Below are 12,578 nucleotides of genomic sequence, written 5' to 3'. Positions count from 1 at the left end.
CACCCGGCCTTTGCCGACCCCTCTATTATGGCCACACGTGGCGGCTCTCCTCGGCCGTCGGCATCACTTCACGCTCTTCGATTCCTCGTCATCCACCCTTCGCGACCAGATCTCCTCTCCGCCTCGAGGAATGTCCGAAGCTGCTTGTCTCTTGTCTTTGTGCAATGCAGTGACCAGTCGTGCAAACCGAGGGCTCGACAGCCGACGTGAACGCGTCCATGCTCCTTCGAGTCGGATCCGGCCCGAGATATACCCGCAGTCACGCTAGCGTCGTTGGTCACCGTGCAGTGGTTCGCTGCTGCGTTCACGAACCATCGTCCGACCACCGATACGACCCTACTTATCATGGCTGCAGTGACGAGGCTCATTCCAGGCCGCACCGTCCTCTTCGTCTGCGACATCCAGACGCGGTTCCGTACGTCCGATCTATCGTCTTTGTTCCCATCTGCATCTGCGGCTCATGATACATGATGCAAATCCACCATCATCAGGAACATTTGTCCATGGTTTCGACCATGTCGTCGCCACGGGCACCAAGATGTTCAAGCTTGCCAAAGTCTGCGGCACCCCATAAACCGCCCGGAACCGCCGCTGACCGCGTGTTTGCCCGACAGGTCCTTGATCTGCCCGTCATCGTCACCGAGCAGAACCCGCGCGGTACGAGAGTCGCCCGTGTGTCCGTATGGACGACCACGTTGACCCCGCTTCCTTGTCATCTGCACAACAGCGCTGGGGTCTACCGTTCCTGAGCTCAACACCGCACCGTTGGGAGACCTCTTCCTCGGAGCGTACGAGAAGACTGTGTTCTCCATGGCGATACCGCCCGTGATCGAGCAACTCAAGAAGCATGACTTCAAGTCCGTCATTCTGTTCGGCATCGAGGCGAGTACGATGCGTTGGAGTCCCGTTTGGGAACAAGGAATTGATGCGCTAGTGTCTAGTCGCACGTCTGTGTTCTGCAATCCGCACTGGACCTACTTGAGCAAGGATATGACGTACACGTCTTGGCAGACGGCGTCTCGAGCACCCGTAAGGAGGAAGTTCCTATCGCCATTGAGCGCATGCGGCGCGCGGGAGCTCAAATCACCACCAGCGAGAGCGCCGCGTTTGAGCTTCAGGGTACGTTCCGTGGCCGGACGCGAATAGCGTTGTGAGGTGGCTAAACGATGTTACCCTTGTAGTCGACGCCAACAAGCCGAACTTCAAGTTCTTCTCCCGTATCATTAAAGAAGAGGGGGACAACACGACGAAGGCCTTGGAAGGTCTCGTTACTTCCTATTCGAAGCTGTGACTGGATACTGTCTTGAATCAGCAATCTATTGCTCAGAATTACGAGGCTTCGGGGGATCAGCCGCGGAATCACTCACAAGGTCAACCATATCTATCGTAGAAACGGCCGTGTGCTGTTCGATCATTATACGCAACGTGGACATTGCGCATGGACGATGCAGCATCATCGAGCCCAGTGATTCGTCCAGTCTGGAAGGGCTACGATCATCGTCGGACGAAACGGACGTACGGGATGGATCTGTGTATAGCTATGGATGCTCGCATCTTGCCCTTGAACAACCCCTCCTCCGCTTCTTCACAGACGAACGTACCAGGGGGGCCGGAAGTGCACCCGACGGAGGTTCCGTACAAGATGCGGTCCACGTGAGCCACCTCAACGTCTTTGTGAGGCGTTCGTCCGATTTAGTCCTCTCTCTGACGCGCCGCTTATTGAAATCAGACTTTGCAGGCGTCGAGTCGCAGGAATAGCACTCCGATCTGCTCGATGTATAACTCTCACCCGCTGTCATCGGTAGGGCCCCTAGAGCGTGTCTTAGCGTCCACGGGGATTCCTGTATCTTTTCCGTTGTTTCCTCTTGCTAGATAATTCCCTATCATCCGCTCGTCTTCATGTCGTCGGTCGGAACGCTCATGCGTAGGTCAACGGGCATGCTGGATTTTCCCTAAGATATTTGCGCTCATCGTCCACCTCGCTGTAACGCTGATAGATAATCGGCATCTCAGTCATGATGCGCTCCTATTCACAAGTACTTACGAACTAGAAGCTGGCACTATGGGGCTCAAGATTATGATACACGAATCTCATACAGGGGAGGCACCAGTAGGGTATACTTCTATACATGGTAATCTTTCAGCGATGCAAGACACGTGGAGTCCCAGGGGATCGACAAGATATAGCTACAGTTACACGACAACGGATTGTACATATGACTATGACAGTACGGCAACGAGGAGAGAGTGATATGTATGTGAGAGGGCATGCCGCATTGGCGATCAAGAGTCAAGACGATAAGCAACGGCAAGCCGGGAGTTGGCGTGCACATGTATGACCAAGAACCAGCAAGAAAAAATACCATGACAGCGGCGTACACACCAGGACTTTTGGGCCCAGCAGCAGCGGGGCGGGACAAGGGCCATGACGGCCAACGAAGACGACAACGACACAAGACTCACTTCATCTCCTTCGCACCGAGGTACTCGGCCACCGCGAGCCACGCCAGGAGCCTCCGACACGAAAAGAGTAACATATTCTGGTAGATACATCGTACCACGTCAGCATCGTGTCTCTGTGCACATGAACCACGCAGTACATGACAGCACTCACCGCCAACTTGCCCTTCTTCTCCGCTGCAGCTGGAGCGGCTGGCTCATGGGATGCTTCAACATGTTGGTTTTCGACCGCCGATCCGTCCAGCTCCATGCTCGAGACATCGACATCCGGACGTTCATCGCGCGTCGCGACGACAGTTGGCTTCTGCAACGCGTCGGCGGTTGGGCACGGAGGTGGTGGATGTTGCTCAACTCACCAGACGGATGACTTCCGGCTCTTCAATGATCGTCTCCAGCCCGCCGGCCCCAGTTCTGTAGTCAACGGTATCCTGTAGGAAGGCAAAAATGCGTCCGCTGTCAGCTACAGGTCTTCTGACGGACGTGGATCCACATACCATTAGAGAGCCGCCGTTGCGTGCCGGGCGGGAGGCCATGTACGGTTCGAACCTGTGCAGGCTTCTTGAACTGTAGGGAGGGAGGCGACAGTTGGAAGGGGGTGGCATGTTGAGAGCTGATCGATTACGAGGGAGACTACGACAGACAAGAGATACGAGTAGAAGATGAAGTAGCGGATAGAACGGCGGACGGACCAGAGCAAAGAGGAGGACAGGACGACAGAGATAGTGGGAGAAAAGCAGACAGGGCTTGGGGGAATTGACGGTTTCATTTTATGCGATCACGGAGAGGAAGATAGAGGATGAAAGAAGGAGACGGCGCGAGGACGGGGGAAGAGCCCAGGCGCGACCTTGAGGCCCGTTTAGCTCATCAAAAGCCCGCGAGAAAGGCTGCGCCCGCTAGCGTCCGTAATCACCGTCTCGTTCCTTTGACTCGTGCCTCGTTGACCTACGTTCTTCCCTGCGCTTCTACCAACGTTGTTGGCTACTCCCTCTGGCAATCTGTTCAAGAAGGCTTCTGTGGAAAATCTGTAGGACTGTGGCGCCGCCGCGCTACTGACCGAGGAGAGCGCGAGGCCATGTATGAGCTGAGCGTGAGGCACAGCAAGAGGTGAGTAGTAGGATGTCTTGTTTTCGCATTCCATTCGTCAGCTCTGGAGGCATTGCAGAGGAGAGGGCGCATGAAGTCTGGAAGGTAGATTGAGAACAAGGCATACACTAGAACGTGATTAGGCTGTGCCCATCCACGAATGGTTGTAACTGCTCCTCGGATTCGTCGCGATCTAGCGGCGGCCGGATATGTAGCCCTTCCTTCCTATCCATACGCTTGCTCTCATGCGATCTATGGACACCTCATAAACTCAGATGTTTGCTCCTGCCCACACTGAGCAAACTGCCAGTGCGCAGGAGCAGCAGATTGGTACATCGTGGCCCCGGGGCTCGTACTATGCCACTGGCTGACAGACGGAGTCCGTGGGCATAGTTTTCGCTCTGAGCATGCGTCAGTCTCGTAGACCATGCCATGTTCATCCACACCACTTTCAACCACCAATATCATTCGGCACAAATGGATCTGGCGTCCGCGCGCTGTCTACCATAACGCGTGACGTCACGGGCGCTAGAACTGTTAGTGTTGCACAACCCGTGCTTCATCGCAACCACTTCGTGACACCACTTATGCTTCATGAATGTTCGCTTAAAATCGTGTGCGCAATCTAACGGCATCATTGACGACAGACAAGATTGGCAATCCGTATAAAATTGCAAAGCTTGTGAGCCTCAAGTACGAAAATTCCGGAAGACAGCAAGAATGCGGCAAGGACAACACCCGCAAACGAGCCGATCATCCAGTAACCAATGATACTGTTGTTTCGACGTGAAAGGAACGGAGCGATGGCACAGGAAGAAGTCGCAAAATGCATGGACGGAATGCATACCTAAGCTATACATATGGCAAGACCGACGCATACAGCCGTCTATGCCACCGTTATGAACCGGATGTCCGTGAGCACGTTTTCATTTGCGTTCATGGCTTAAGTTTGAGGGTGTCAGGGCAGCGCGATCAGCCAGCCGCATTCGACGTTGAGGGCTGACCGGTCGCGTTGTTCTCGCAGCCGCCCGCAATTCCGCTGGCTCTTCATCTCGTTCGCTGGCGTTCTTGAGGCGAGCGAACCGTTTCGTACGGCAATATCGTCCGAGGTCGCCGCAAGAGACATATTGTGCGGTTCCAGGGAACATGAAGCAAGTTGATGAGCAGATCCAAAGCGACGGCGCGGTTGGGGAGGTCCAGAGGCACAAGAGAGTACGGGGTAGAGGAATCACCCGACAAGGCACTGGCAGCTCCGCGAGCCTCGAGGCTCTGGGCAGCCACAGACGGGCCGATTTGGGAGTCGGTCCCCGCGCATCCTCACGCCCCGGTGTCCCGAAACTCAACCACCGCATTGAACTGTTCTTCGTCCGTATCATCCATCGCGACTCCGATGCTTCACGTCTCTCATACTCGTGGTGATCGCAACCGGGTACCCGTCTACACCGACCGCTCCGGCTTTTGGCGATCTGTTCTCCTCGCCTCTCAAAGTTTCGCGGACCTTGGAATGGACACGTTCAACCAACTTTTCACAACAATGAAGTCAACTCTATCTGCATCCATTACGCCTCAACGCAACGACGTATCCACTCAAGTTCATGGCCGACTGTCTGCGGTGCCTACTGCTCTGAGAATACCTCTAAGGTTTCATGGCTCTTCGTGTAGTCGTGCTATCTTCGTGAGTACTTCTTGCAACTTTGTGCCCCCCCTGACTGCCTTCCGAGTCCCGTCCCGCCACATCCGCATTTGGTTCAAAAATCGCATCTCCCAGTAATCCCCATTCGTCCTCTATACGAGGTTCTCCCGGCCGCTCAACGGGGTCGTCAAGAGATGAGCATCCTGCCTCGTTACGTCCGTCGATATCTCAACCACTACCATTGGAGTGAGCTGGAACGATGCGGCTAGCCAGAAGTTGGGGATGTGGTCTCGGTTGAGCAGGCCTCAGGTGCGATATCATATATGGTCGTTCTACAATCAGAATACCTCGGAGTCACCATATTCCCCAATGCTATGAATTCTTCCCCCTCCCTTGTCCGACGTGAATCGTGCGGTTGGCCCGCCAACGCACCGGTTACCCCTGAGCCACCGATTGTTGTTCATCCTGACCACCCGAGAACCTGACTGCATTGTGGCATACTGTGACTACATCCGCCTCAATTGTGGTGCCTGTCATTTACTAGGCATGATATGCATTTCCCTTTTGTGATTCAAATCAACAAGGTGTCCGGCTATCGGTCACCTCTACCAAGCAACAACTTCAACAAGTGCGTTCGCAGCCTTCGTCCCCACAATGTGCAGCCTTCCTAACCACTCTCCCCGGTTAGATGCCGCATCTCATATTTTCCTCAAAAGTAAATGCAGGGCAACCGGACTCTCGGTTGTAGGCGAACCGTCTTTATTGATACCGAAGCGTATGACATTGATGAGAGCATCCAACTCGTCGAGACCGCAACTTCTACTCCTGGGTATCCGACACCATTCGCTGTAACGCGTCGCTAACCAGTTTGCACTCGAACGCGTTCAGCCTGACCTCGCATCGCAAGAACATATCCCTGTCCACTACACCCCACTTCGCCACATCCTTCAGCCGCGCACCGCTGTTGACCCCCGCAGTCACGAAGCGGTCCAAGAACTTGCTCGAGTCAAACGTCCCGCCGATGGATTGCAAAAAGGTCGTCACTTCCTCCTCCCCTCTCATCATCTGGGCGTAGCGAGGGGAGACATCGCTGGATGGAGCTGATGTGGATGCCTGCGAAGCAGAGCGTGAGTTTACTGATGCAGGGAACAAATAAAAGACAGTGCCACTCACGGCTGTAGGAACAGGTGAAATGCGATCTAACGTCATTGCCGTTGCTGTCGAAAGCACCGACTGGCTGCGACGTATCTACGAACGTCTGTCTTCAGCATCGAGTGGAATATATTTGTGTGCGGAACTCGCACATTGACCCGGTGGCATATACCACTTGTCGTGCTGTTGTTGGGTCGGTTCTTAGCACCTTCCCCTCGGTACAAGCGCGATTTGCCAAGATGCTGGTAGCAGTAATATAGAACCGGCCAATTGGCTTCGTATTTCTTGAAGGCGGGATAAGACGACAGTACCTGACGAGACCGAGCGGGTCAGCTTGAGAATATGCGGGCAACTCAAGTGCATACAGTAGACACCAGGTCGCGTTTGCGCGAGAGTTCTTGCTGGCTCCATGAGAGCTTGAGGTCAAGTTTCATCGGCAGGATGTCTCTGATGAGAATCTGTACGTGGAGGTGCCCTCAAGGTTAACACGGGTCGATTGCTGGTATTGTGTACGGATGCATGCATTACCTTGACCGCAACCCAGTCATTCACATCCTGAGGATCTATATATCCCGCGTAAGAGCGCGATAATCGGTACGGAGGCTCCGCGATCATGGTGCGTGAATCGTCCGATGTGGTTGCAGGAAAGACATATAGCGCTGAGGCAGCCACCATGTGTGTACTTATCGACGTGACTTGGAGTTGGAGTTGGAATACGGTCACCATTGACCAAGAGGAGTCCTTGGGGTGGCAAGTTTCATGCGTCGTTGTCCGTCACTGCTATATACACACTGCCCATTTCACCCCCGATGTGTTGACGGTGGAATCCGGACTAGGACGTAGTGACACATGGAGTCTAAAAGAGCTGGCGGGAGCAGGTTTGGTGGCGTGAATGCCTCAGTCCACTCGTTGAGCTCGAGAAATCACTTGAGGGAAGACCACTCCATTAGTGCTGTCCGTCGACCTTTAAGCAATCCTCAGTGCTCACCCTATGGCAGATACATCCAATGGTCCAGACATAGCACTATAACTTTCACGCAGCAGAGTGAAGGACAGTGGCTTGACCTGTTGAACATCTTTTATCAGCCCTTGCAGGTCCAGCAACTCACCACGCAGCAACACGTCCCAGGTAGCCTAAACAAGGCATCGGCGTCCCAACGAAGATGAGAAGCAAGATGAGATGCTGATACTATATGCAGGAGAATACAACACAAAACAATGCGACAGAGTGGCCCAGAAAGCACTATGCTTCTGACTTTTTCTTCTTCTTCTTCGACGCGTCACCGTCCCCTGCTGCTGCTGCGGCCTTCTCCGCCTTCTTTGCCTTCTTCCGTGTCTTGCGCTCCTCCTCTGTCTCCTCCCGTGGCTACACACACCGTCAGCCCCGTCACACGCCATACACAACCGAACACGGCCACTCACCTCGGCGTCGACATCCATTGCCTCGCTCTCTCTCCGCTTCCGCTTCTTCTCCTTCTTGCTCTCCTTGCTCTCCTCCTCGCCGTCGAGGTCCATCCGTGCCTCCTCGAGACCCTCCGCGATCTCCTCCTTCTCCGCCCGCTTCTTCGCCTTGCGCTCCTCCTTCGCCTTCTTCTTCTCCGCCTTCACATCCTGCACGGCCTTCACAGCCGCCTCCATCGGCTCGCGCTGTGTGGGCATGAGGTCGACCGCGTCTGCTGCGGTGTTGTACGTCTTCGTCTCGCCCGTCATCTCGAATCGAGCCTGCTTCTTGCCCGCAAACGCAGACCGTACCGTCGTTGCGTCGCCCTGCTGCTCCAGACTGTGCAACCGCGCCTCGAGCTTGGCGCGGTTCTCCATACCTATTGAGGGCGCCTGGGCCTCTGACTTGTCATCGGCATCTGAGAGTGCGTCGACACGGATAGACAGTGCGGCTTTGGTCGCGACCATACGGGCCATCTGATAGAGGCCTGAGGACCAGCTTCGATTGCATGCCCGGAGGATGACTCACCTTGCCCTTGAGTTTTGGTGGTGCCTGGCCAATGAGGGATGCCTGCGAGGCCGTTAGGGCAAACACTCTGCGAGTGCGGTGGAAGAACATACGTGATAGATGAGACCGTACTTCGGGGTGTCGTGCTTCGTCTTCAAAGCACGGAACAGCGCCTTCTCGGCACCAAGGATCTGAATGGTACTTGCTGGGTGCTTCGCGAGGTTGAGCAAGCTACCTGCATGGCTGATGAGGCGTGCGCCAACGAGGTCGCCGACCAGAGCGGTCAAGTTGGGTGCAATCGCATTCATGCGGTTCTTGAGGTATTCTGCGAGCTGCGCACGGTAGGTGGATATGGAGATAACCTGGTCACATAGCGAGTTGATGTGGGCCATGTCGGACTCAGAAATGTCTGTACCCATGGAGATGACGGCAGCCGCCTTGAGCGTTGCCTCGAGGTCCTCGGGGAGGATAGCAGCGAAGTCGGTCGAAACCGCGTTTGTTCGGAAACCTACATATGTCGTCAGATGGAGGTAGGCAACCTCAGTGAAGCGAATGCTTCTTACCCATTGCCTTGATGACCTTAGCGTACGCAATGTTGTCGACGATGATTTTCGCCATCTCGGGGAAGTGCCAACCATACCACTCCTGCATGACTCTGAAAGTCAGCACACAAGACTCATTGTGACGGCGTAAACCCGACCTTCACACGCATTGCGTAGATGTTGATCTCCTTGTCAAGGTCATCCAACAGCGCAATTGCCTGAACGATCATGGTGTCGACCTTGTCAGGCGAGAACTTGAGCTTGAATCTATCTCACGAATTAGACATGACCCAACACAAGCTACTGCCTGTAGCAAGCTCACGCCCAGCGGAGACGTACCGTGATAATGAATGACTCAAGCCCAAGCTCATGGTCGCAAGGTCCTTCGGGTCCAAGCCGTCAAGAAGTGCCGTCAACTGAGAACGAATGCCATGGAATAGTTCCGTCATTTTTGGAGAGACAACTTTCACGCCGAGCTTGTGCTTGATGACCTTGCCTATACGCTCGTTGTGAGGACTAGGGTGCGCTCGCGAAGGGTAGTCACATACCGAACCCGGAGTCAAATACCGCCAACTTTTCCTTGCTCTTCCCCTTGTCGACAATTTCATCCGACAAGAACTTCTTCAGTGACTTGGTGAGCTTCTGGTCTTGCAAAGCTGTGATTTCTTCTACAGCCATTGCGGTGGAGGTGAACCGGTGGATGGCCTTGAGCTTGAGCCTAGGTGCGTCGTTCATGGGGCAGAGTGCAAGCAAAAAGACACACGAACACGAACACGAACACATTGTGAGTTGGAGGATGACATCCGCTCATCCTGGTCATGTACTCACAGCTTGCTCGCCTTTTCCGGTGTCTCGAAGTCCTCGTAGACATTCTCACTCTCCAATTTTCCTTCGTCCGTGAGCTTGAACAGACAGAAGCCAAGTGCAGTCTCGTAAAGAACGAGCATTTTGTCGTCTCCCAGCCACCAGAAGTGAAAATGAAGACAGATAACCCCAGACGGTGGGCGGAAGGAAACGAAGACCAAAGCAGATCAGACCCAAACGTTCCGCGTGCCGAAATTTTGTGGGAAGCGCCCGTGGCAAGCAGCCACCTCGGCGCTTACTACCGGCGCGCCTTCTCCGCGACCACCGCATCGTCCGCTCGGCCATGTTTAGACCTTGGGAATCATTATCATGTCCGGTTCGACTTCGTTATCTACCACTATGTTCAAGGCATTGGCAGTCTGGGCAGCAGTAGCTCTCGGCGCCGTAGCTAGTGCCAAACAGGTTACCTTCGACGTCGGCGCGGGCATTCGACCTGTCGGTACCGTATCTCTTCCAGCCAACGTCTCGACACGTTCTTTGAGCTCTATCACTTCCCGGGACGCGTTCTTGGCATTGACGCACCCCAAGTTCCCTGCCCATCAAGTGCGCATCAAGAAGAGCGAATTTTGTGACCCTACTGTGAAGTAAGTTCATATGCTGGACTCTTCATATGCGAGCACTTCGTCCTTGGGTCTCGCAGCAGGTGCCTTAGACGTGACGACTGGCCCTGTGCAAGCTGCAACTTTCCTCAAAGTGGTTCATCATGGAGCCAAGCAACGATTGAACTAACCATGAACGCTTTGCAGCGTGTACACGGGTTATTTGGATGTGGACGATGGAGCCAAGCACTTGTTCTTCTACTTCTTCGAGAGCCGACGCGATCCTGACTCGGGTTAGTCCATGAACGCAGCATAGCCTATATATGCGCCCTGCTGACGCACTCACAACGAGCCCAGACGATGTCATGATGTGGATCAATGGAGGCATGTAGTTTTTGTGCAGAGTTCATACAACGGTGGCTCATAGTGCTCGAACAGGACCCGGATGTTCGTCCTCGATGGGCCTTCTGATGGAGCTCGGTATGGATCCTCACCGACTTGATTGTCTTTCGGCTACTTACGTTCGTCCGCCAGGTCCCTGTCAGATTGATATGAAGAACACCTCCAGCAACGGAACCACCTGGAACCCGTACTCGTGGAATGCAGAGACGAACATATTCTTTCTTGACCAGCCGTAAGTAGCTCGTCGCTTGCTCGCTCACTCGAGAAGCTGACCAACACGCAGCGTTGGTGTCGGTTTCTCTTACGCGGACTACGGTGAAACTGTCGAGACCACTGAGGATGCCGCGAAGAATGTCCACGCATTCTTGACTATATTCTTCGAGACCTTCTCTCAATTCAAGGGGCGTCCTCTGCACTTGGCCGGAGAGTCATACGGTGTTAGTCTCCTCCGCTACACTCTGAGAATAGAAACTGATTTGTCCTGCCAACACTGTCAACAGGGACGATACTTGCCGGCCTTCGCGAGCTATGTATACGACCAGAACCAGTTGACGAGAGAAGAGGGCAGGGACACGCTCAACTTGACCAGCGTCCTGATTGGCAACGGAATAGTTGACATCTCAATGTACGTTCAACAGTTTGCTGTTTATCACGTCTAAGACAAAAATCAATAGGACCTGGCGAGGTCGGCATGAGGTCGAATGCACCACTGCGTCATTGGAGGTACCGTTCCAGAAAATCAGCACTTGCGTCCGTCAAATGACCGCGGTAGGCTGCCCGAGTTGCCCGAGGCTCGTGATAGACTTATCCGTGCTGATGTGCGCTCTATAGCTTCCACGCTGCGAGAAGGCGATACGCGAGAGCTGCGTCGACATATTTGACGCGATCAACTGCAGAGCTGCTGTGAGCTTTTGCGAGGCGGAAGTGAGCTCTTACTTCGAGAACAGTGGTACGTCCTCAGGATTATACGAACAGAGTTCTGGAGCACTGTGCTGATGAAGATGCAATGCAGGGCGCAACTTTTATGATGTCACTAAGGTGTGTAGTCCTCGCCACTCCTTTATGGAGCCTCTAAGCTTGATATAAATGTTTCAGCCCTGCCTCGGTGATCTATGCTACCTGGAGGTCGGCGCCATCAAGTCTTACCTCGACGATCCCTCGGTGCGGGCGCTCCTTGGCGTCGAGTCCCCGGGGAACTTCAGCTCCTGCAGCTCAGGTGTTGGACGGAATTTCAACGACAGACTGGACAAATACGCCGTCCCGTCTCAGTTCTACATCGCAGGTCTCCTGGAACGTGGCGTGCGGACGCTGATATACTCCGGCACGCATGATTGGCAGTGTTCTTGGCCCGCGACCAGACTGTGGCTGAATAAGCTCGATTGGACGGGCGCGGAGCTGTACAAGTCTCAGACCTTCCGCGACTGGATGATTGACGGGCACAAGGCAGGGGAGGTCAAGACTGCCGGACCGTTGACGTTTGCCACAGTGCGCGGCGCTGGACATATGATAAGTACACTTATATTCTTTGTGACATTGAGCGTTGCAGACTGACACGACTTCCGATTAGCACGTACCGTTCGACAAGCCGGCAGAAGCCCAGGCCATGGTTTCTCGTTGGCTTGCTCAGGAAGACCTGTAGCGTACACAGGCCAAGAGAATGTCGTACATGTCCGGGGTGCACTGCGCACACGAATATCCGAGATACCCATCGAATACCGAAGGTCCTTCACCTGGGAGCGTGCAATAACTCATGGCTGGCAACGGGCTCATCGCGAGCCAATCGTGAGAGTCTCGGGTACCTCGGACAAGGTCTATCGCGAGAAAATCCCGGCACGGCTTCCCCAACCTCGTGCGCCTCAACGAGTGGCTCCATTCGGGTGCCAGTCCGTGGGTCCGGGTCGGACTGGCATCCTTTGTCACAGTTTGTCACCCGCCATCTTTCCCGTCTCTTCGAC

At 54.4% G+C, this 12,578-nt stretch overlaps 5 protein-coding genes across 5 annotated transcripts; 2 read left to right on the top strand and 3 right to left on the bottom strand.

Moving 5' to 3' along the window:
- The first annotated feature begins 109 nt into the window (after positions 1 to 109).
- L226DRAFT_535396 (Isochorismatase hydrolase) lies at positions 110 to 1,337 on the top strand. Its single transcript, XM_067680899.1, has 6 exons — positions 110 to 415; positions 492 to 556; positions 615 to 657; positions 728 to 882; positions 942 to 1,119; positions 1,182 to 1,337. The coding sequence occupies exons 1-6, from the start codon at positions 346 to 348 to the stop codon at positions 1,289 to 1,291; spliced, it is 621 nt and encodes a 206-aa protein (XP_067535087.1). The 5' UTR covers positions 110 to 345; the 3' UTR covers positions 1,292 to 1,337.
- A 1,122-nt stretch (positions 1,338 to 2,459) lies between these two features.
- Positions 2,460 to 2,993, bottom strand: L226DRAFT_571398 (uncharacterized protein; the record flags this gene model as incomplete). The annotated part of the gene is made up of 4 exons (XM_067684549.1): positions 2,460 to 2,540; positions 2,615 to 2,764; positions 2,817 to 2,888; positions 2,955 to 2,993. 4 exons carry the CDS (start codon positions 2,991 to 2,993, stop codon positions 2,460 to 2,462), a joined length of 342 nt encoding a protein of 113 aa, XP_067535086.1.
- A 2,906-nt stretch (positions 2,994 to 5,899) lies between these two features.
- L226DRAFT_535391 (uncharacterized protein) lies at positions 5,900 to 7,390 on the bottom strand. The gene is made up of 6 exons (XM_067680898.1): positions 7,317 to 7,390; positions 6,857 to 7,254; positions 6,694 to 6,786; positions 6,481 to 6,639; positions 6,350 to 6,424; positions 5,900 to 6,289 (listed from the first exon to the last, which is right to left on the bottom strand). Exons 2-6 carry the CDS (start codon positions 7,001 to 7,003, stop codon positions 5,996 to 5,998), a joined length of 768 nt encoding a protein of 255 aa, XP_067535085.1. The 5' UTR covers positions 7,004 to 7,254; positions 7,317 to 7,390; the 3' UTR covers positions 5,900 to 5,995.
- Positions 7,391 to 7,571: 181 nt separating this feature from the next.
- On the bottom strand, positions 7,572 to 9,832 carry L226DRAFT_487282 (Nop-domain-containing protein; the record flags this gene model as incomplete). Its single annotated transcript, XM_067677190.1, has 9 exons — positions 9,647 to 9,832; positions 9,367 to 9,536; positions 9,158 to 9,314; positions 8,977 to 9,085; positions 8,840 to 8,921; positions 8,390 to 8,784; positions 8,298 to 8,339; positions 7,751 to 8,245; positions 7,572 to 7,694 (listed from the first exon to the last, which is right to left on the bottom strand). The coding sequence occupies exons 1-9, from the start codon at positions 9,763 to 9,765 to the stop codon at positions 7,572 to 7,574; spliced, it is 1,692 nt and encodes a 563-aa protein (XP_067535084.1). The 5' UTR covers positions 9,766 to 9,832.
- A 112-nt stretch (positions 9,833 to 9,944) lies between these two features.
- On the top strand, positions 9,945 to 12,262 carry L226DRAFT_487281 (peptidase S10 serine carboxypeptidase; the record flags this gene model as incomplete). Its single annotated transcript, XM_067677189.1, has 12 exons — positions 9,945 to 10,266; positions 10,429 to 10,514; positions 10,579 to 10,605; positions 10,660 to 10,701; positions 10,756 to 10,855; positions 10,907 to 11,060; positions 11,124 to 11,248; positions 11,298 to 11,391; positions 11,455 to 11,572; positions 11,636 to 11,661; positions 11,719 to 12,150; positions 12,191 to 12,262. The coding sequence occupies exons 1-12, from the start codon at positions 9,992 to 9,994 to the stop codon at positions 12,260 to 12,262; spliced, it is 1,551 nt and encodes a 516-aa protein (XP_067535083.1). The 5' UTR covers positions 9,945 to 9,991.
- Positions 12,263 to 12,578: the final 316 nt, after the last annotated feature.

Source organism: Lentinus tigrinus (genome assembly GCF_003813185.1).
Source record: "Lentinus tigrinus ALCF2SS1-7 unplaced genomic scaffold L226scaffold_13, whole genome shotgun sequence".
Lineage (NCBI taxonomy): Eukaryota > Fungi > Basidiomycota > Agaricomycetes > Polyporales > Polyporaceae > Lentinus > Lentinus tigrinus.
This window is presented reverse-complemented; position numbering and strand designations above follow the sequence as displayed.

What these genes read in the sequence shown, in the direction of transcription:
- L226DRAFT_535396 (XM_067680899.1), top strand. Translation starts at nt 346, where the DNA reads ATGGCTGCAGTGACGAGGCTCATTCCAGGCCGCACCGTCCTCTTCGTC. An exon ending in CGACATCCAGACGCGGTTCC is followed by an intron (nt 416 to 491) that starts GTACGTCCGATC and finishes CACCATCATCAG; the next exon opens with GAACATTTGTCCATGGTTTC. An exon ending in AGATGTTCAAGCTTGCCAAA is followed by an intron (nt 557 to 614) that starts GTCTGCGGCACC and finishes TTTGCCCGACAG; the next exon opens with GTCCTTGATCTGCCCGTCAT.
- L226DRAFT_535391 (XM_067680898.1), bottom strand. Translation starts at nt 7,003, where the DNA reads ATGGTGGCTGCCTCAGCGCTATATGTCTTTCCTGCAACCACATCGGAC. An exon ending in AACGCGACCTGGTGTCTACT is followed by an intron (nt 6,640 to 6,693) that starts GTATGCACTTGA and finishes CGGTCTCGTCAG; the next exon opens with GTACTGTCGTCTTATCCCGC. An exon ending in GTATATGCCACCGGGTCAAT is followed by an intron (nt 6,425 to 6,480) that starts GTGCGAGTTCCG and finishes AGACGTTCGTAG; the next exon opens with ATACGTCGCAGCCAGTCGGT.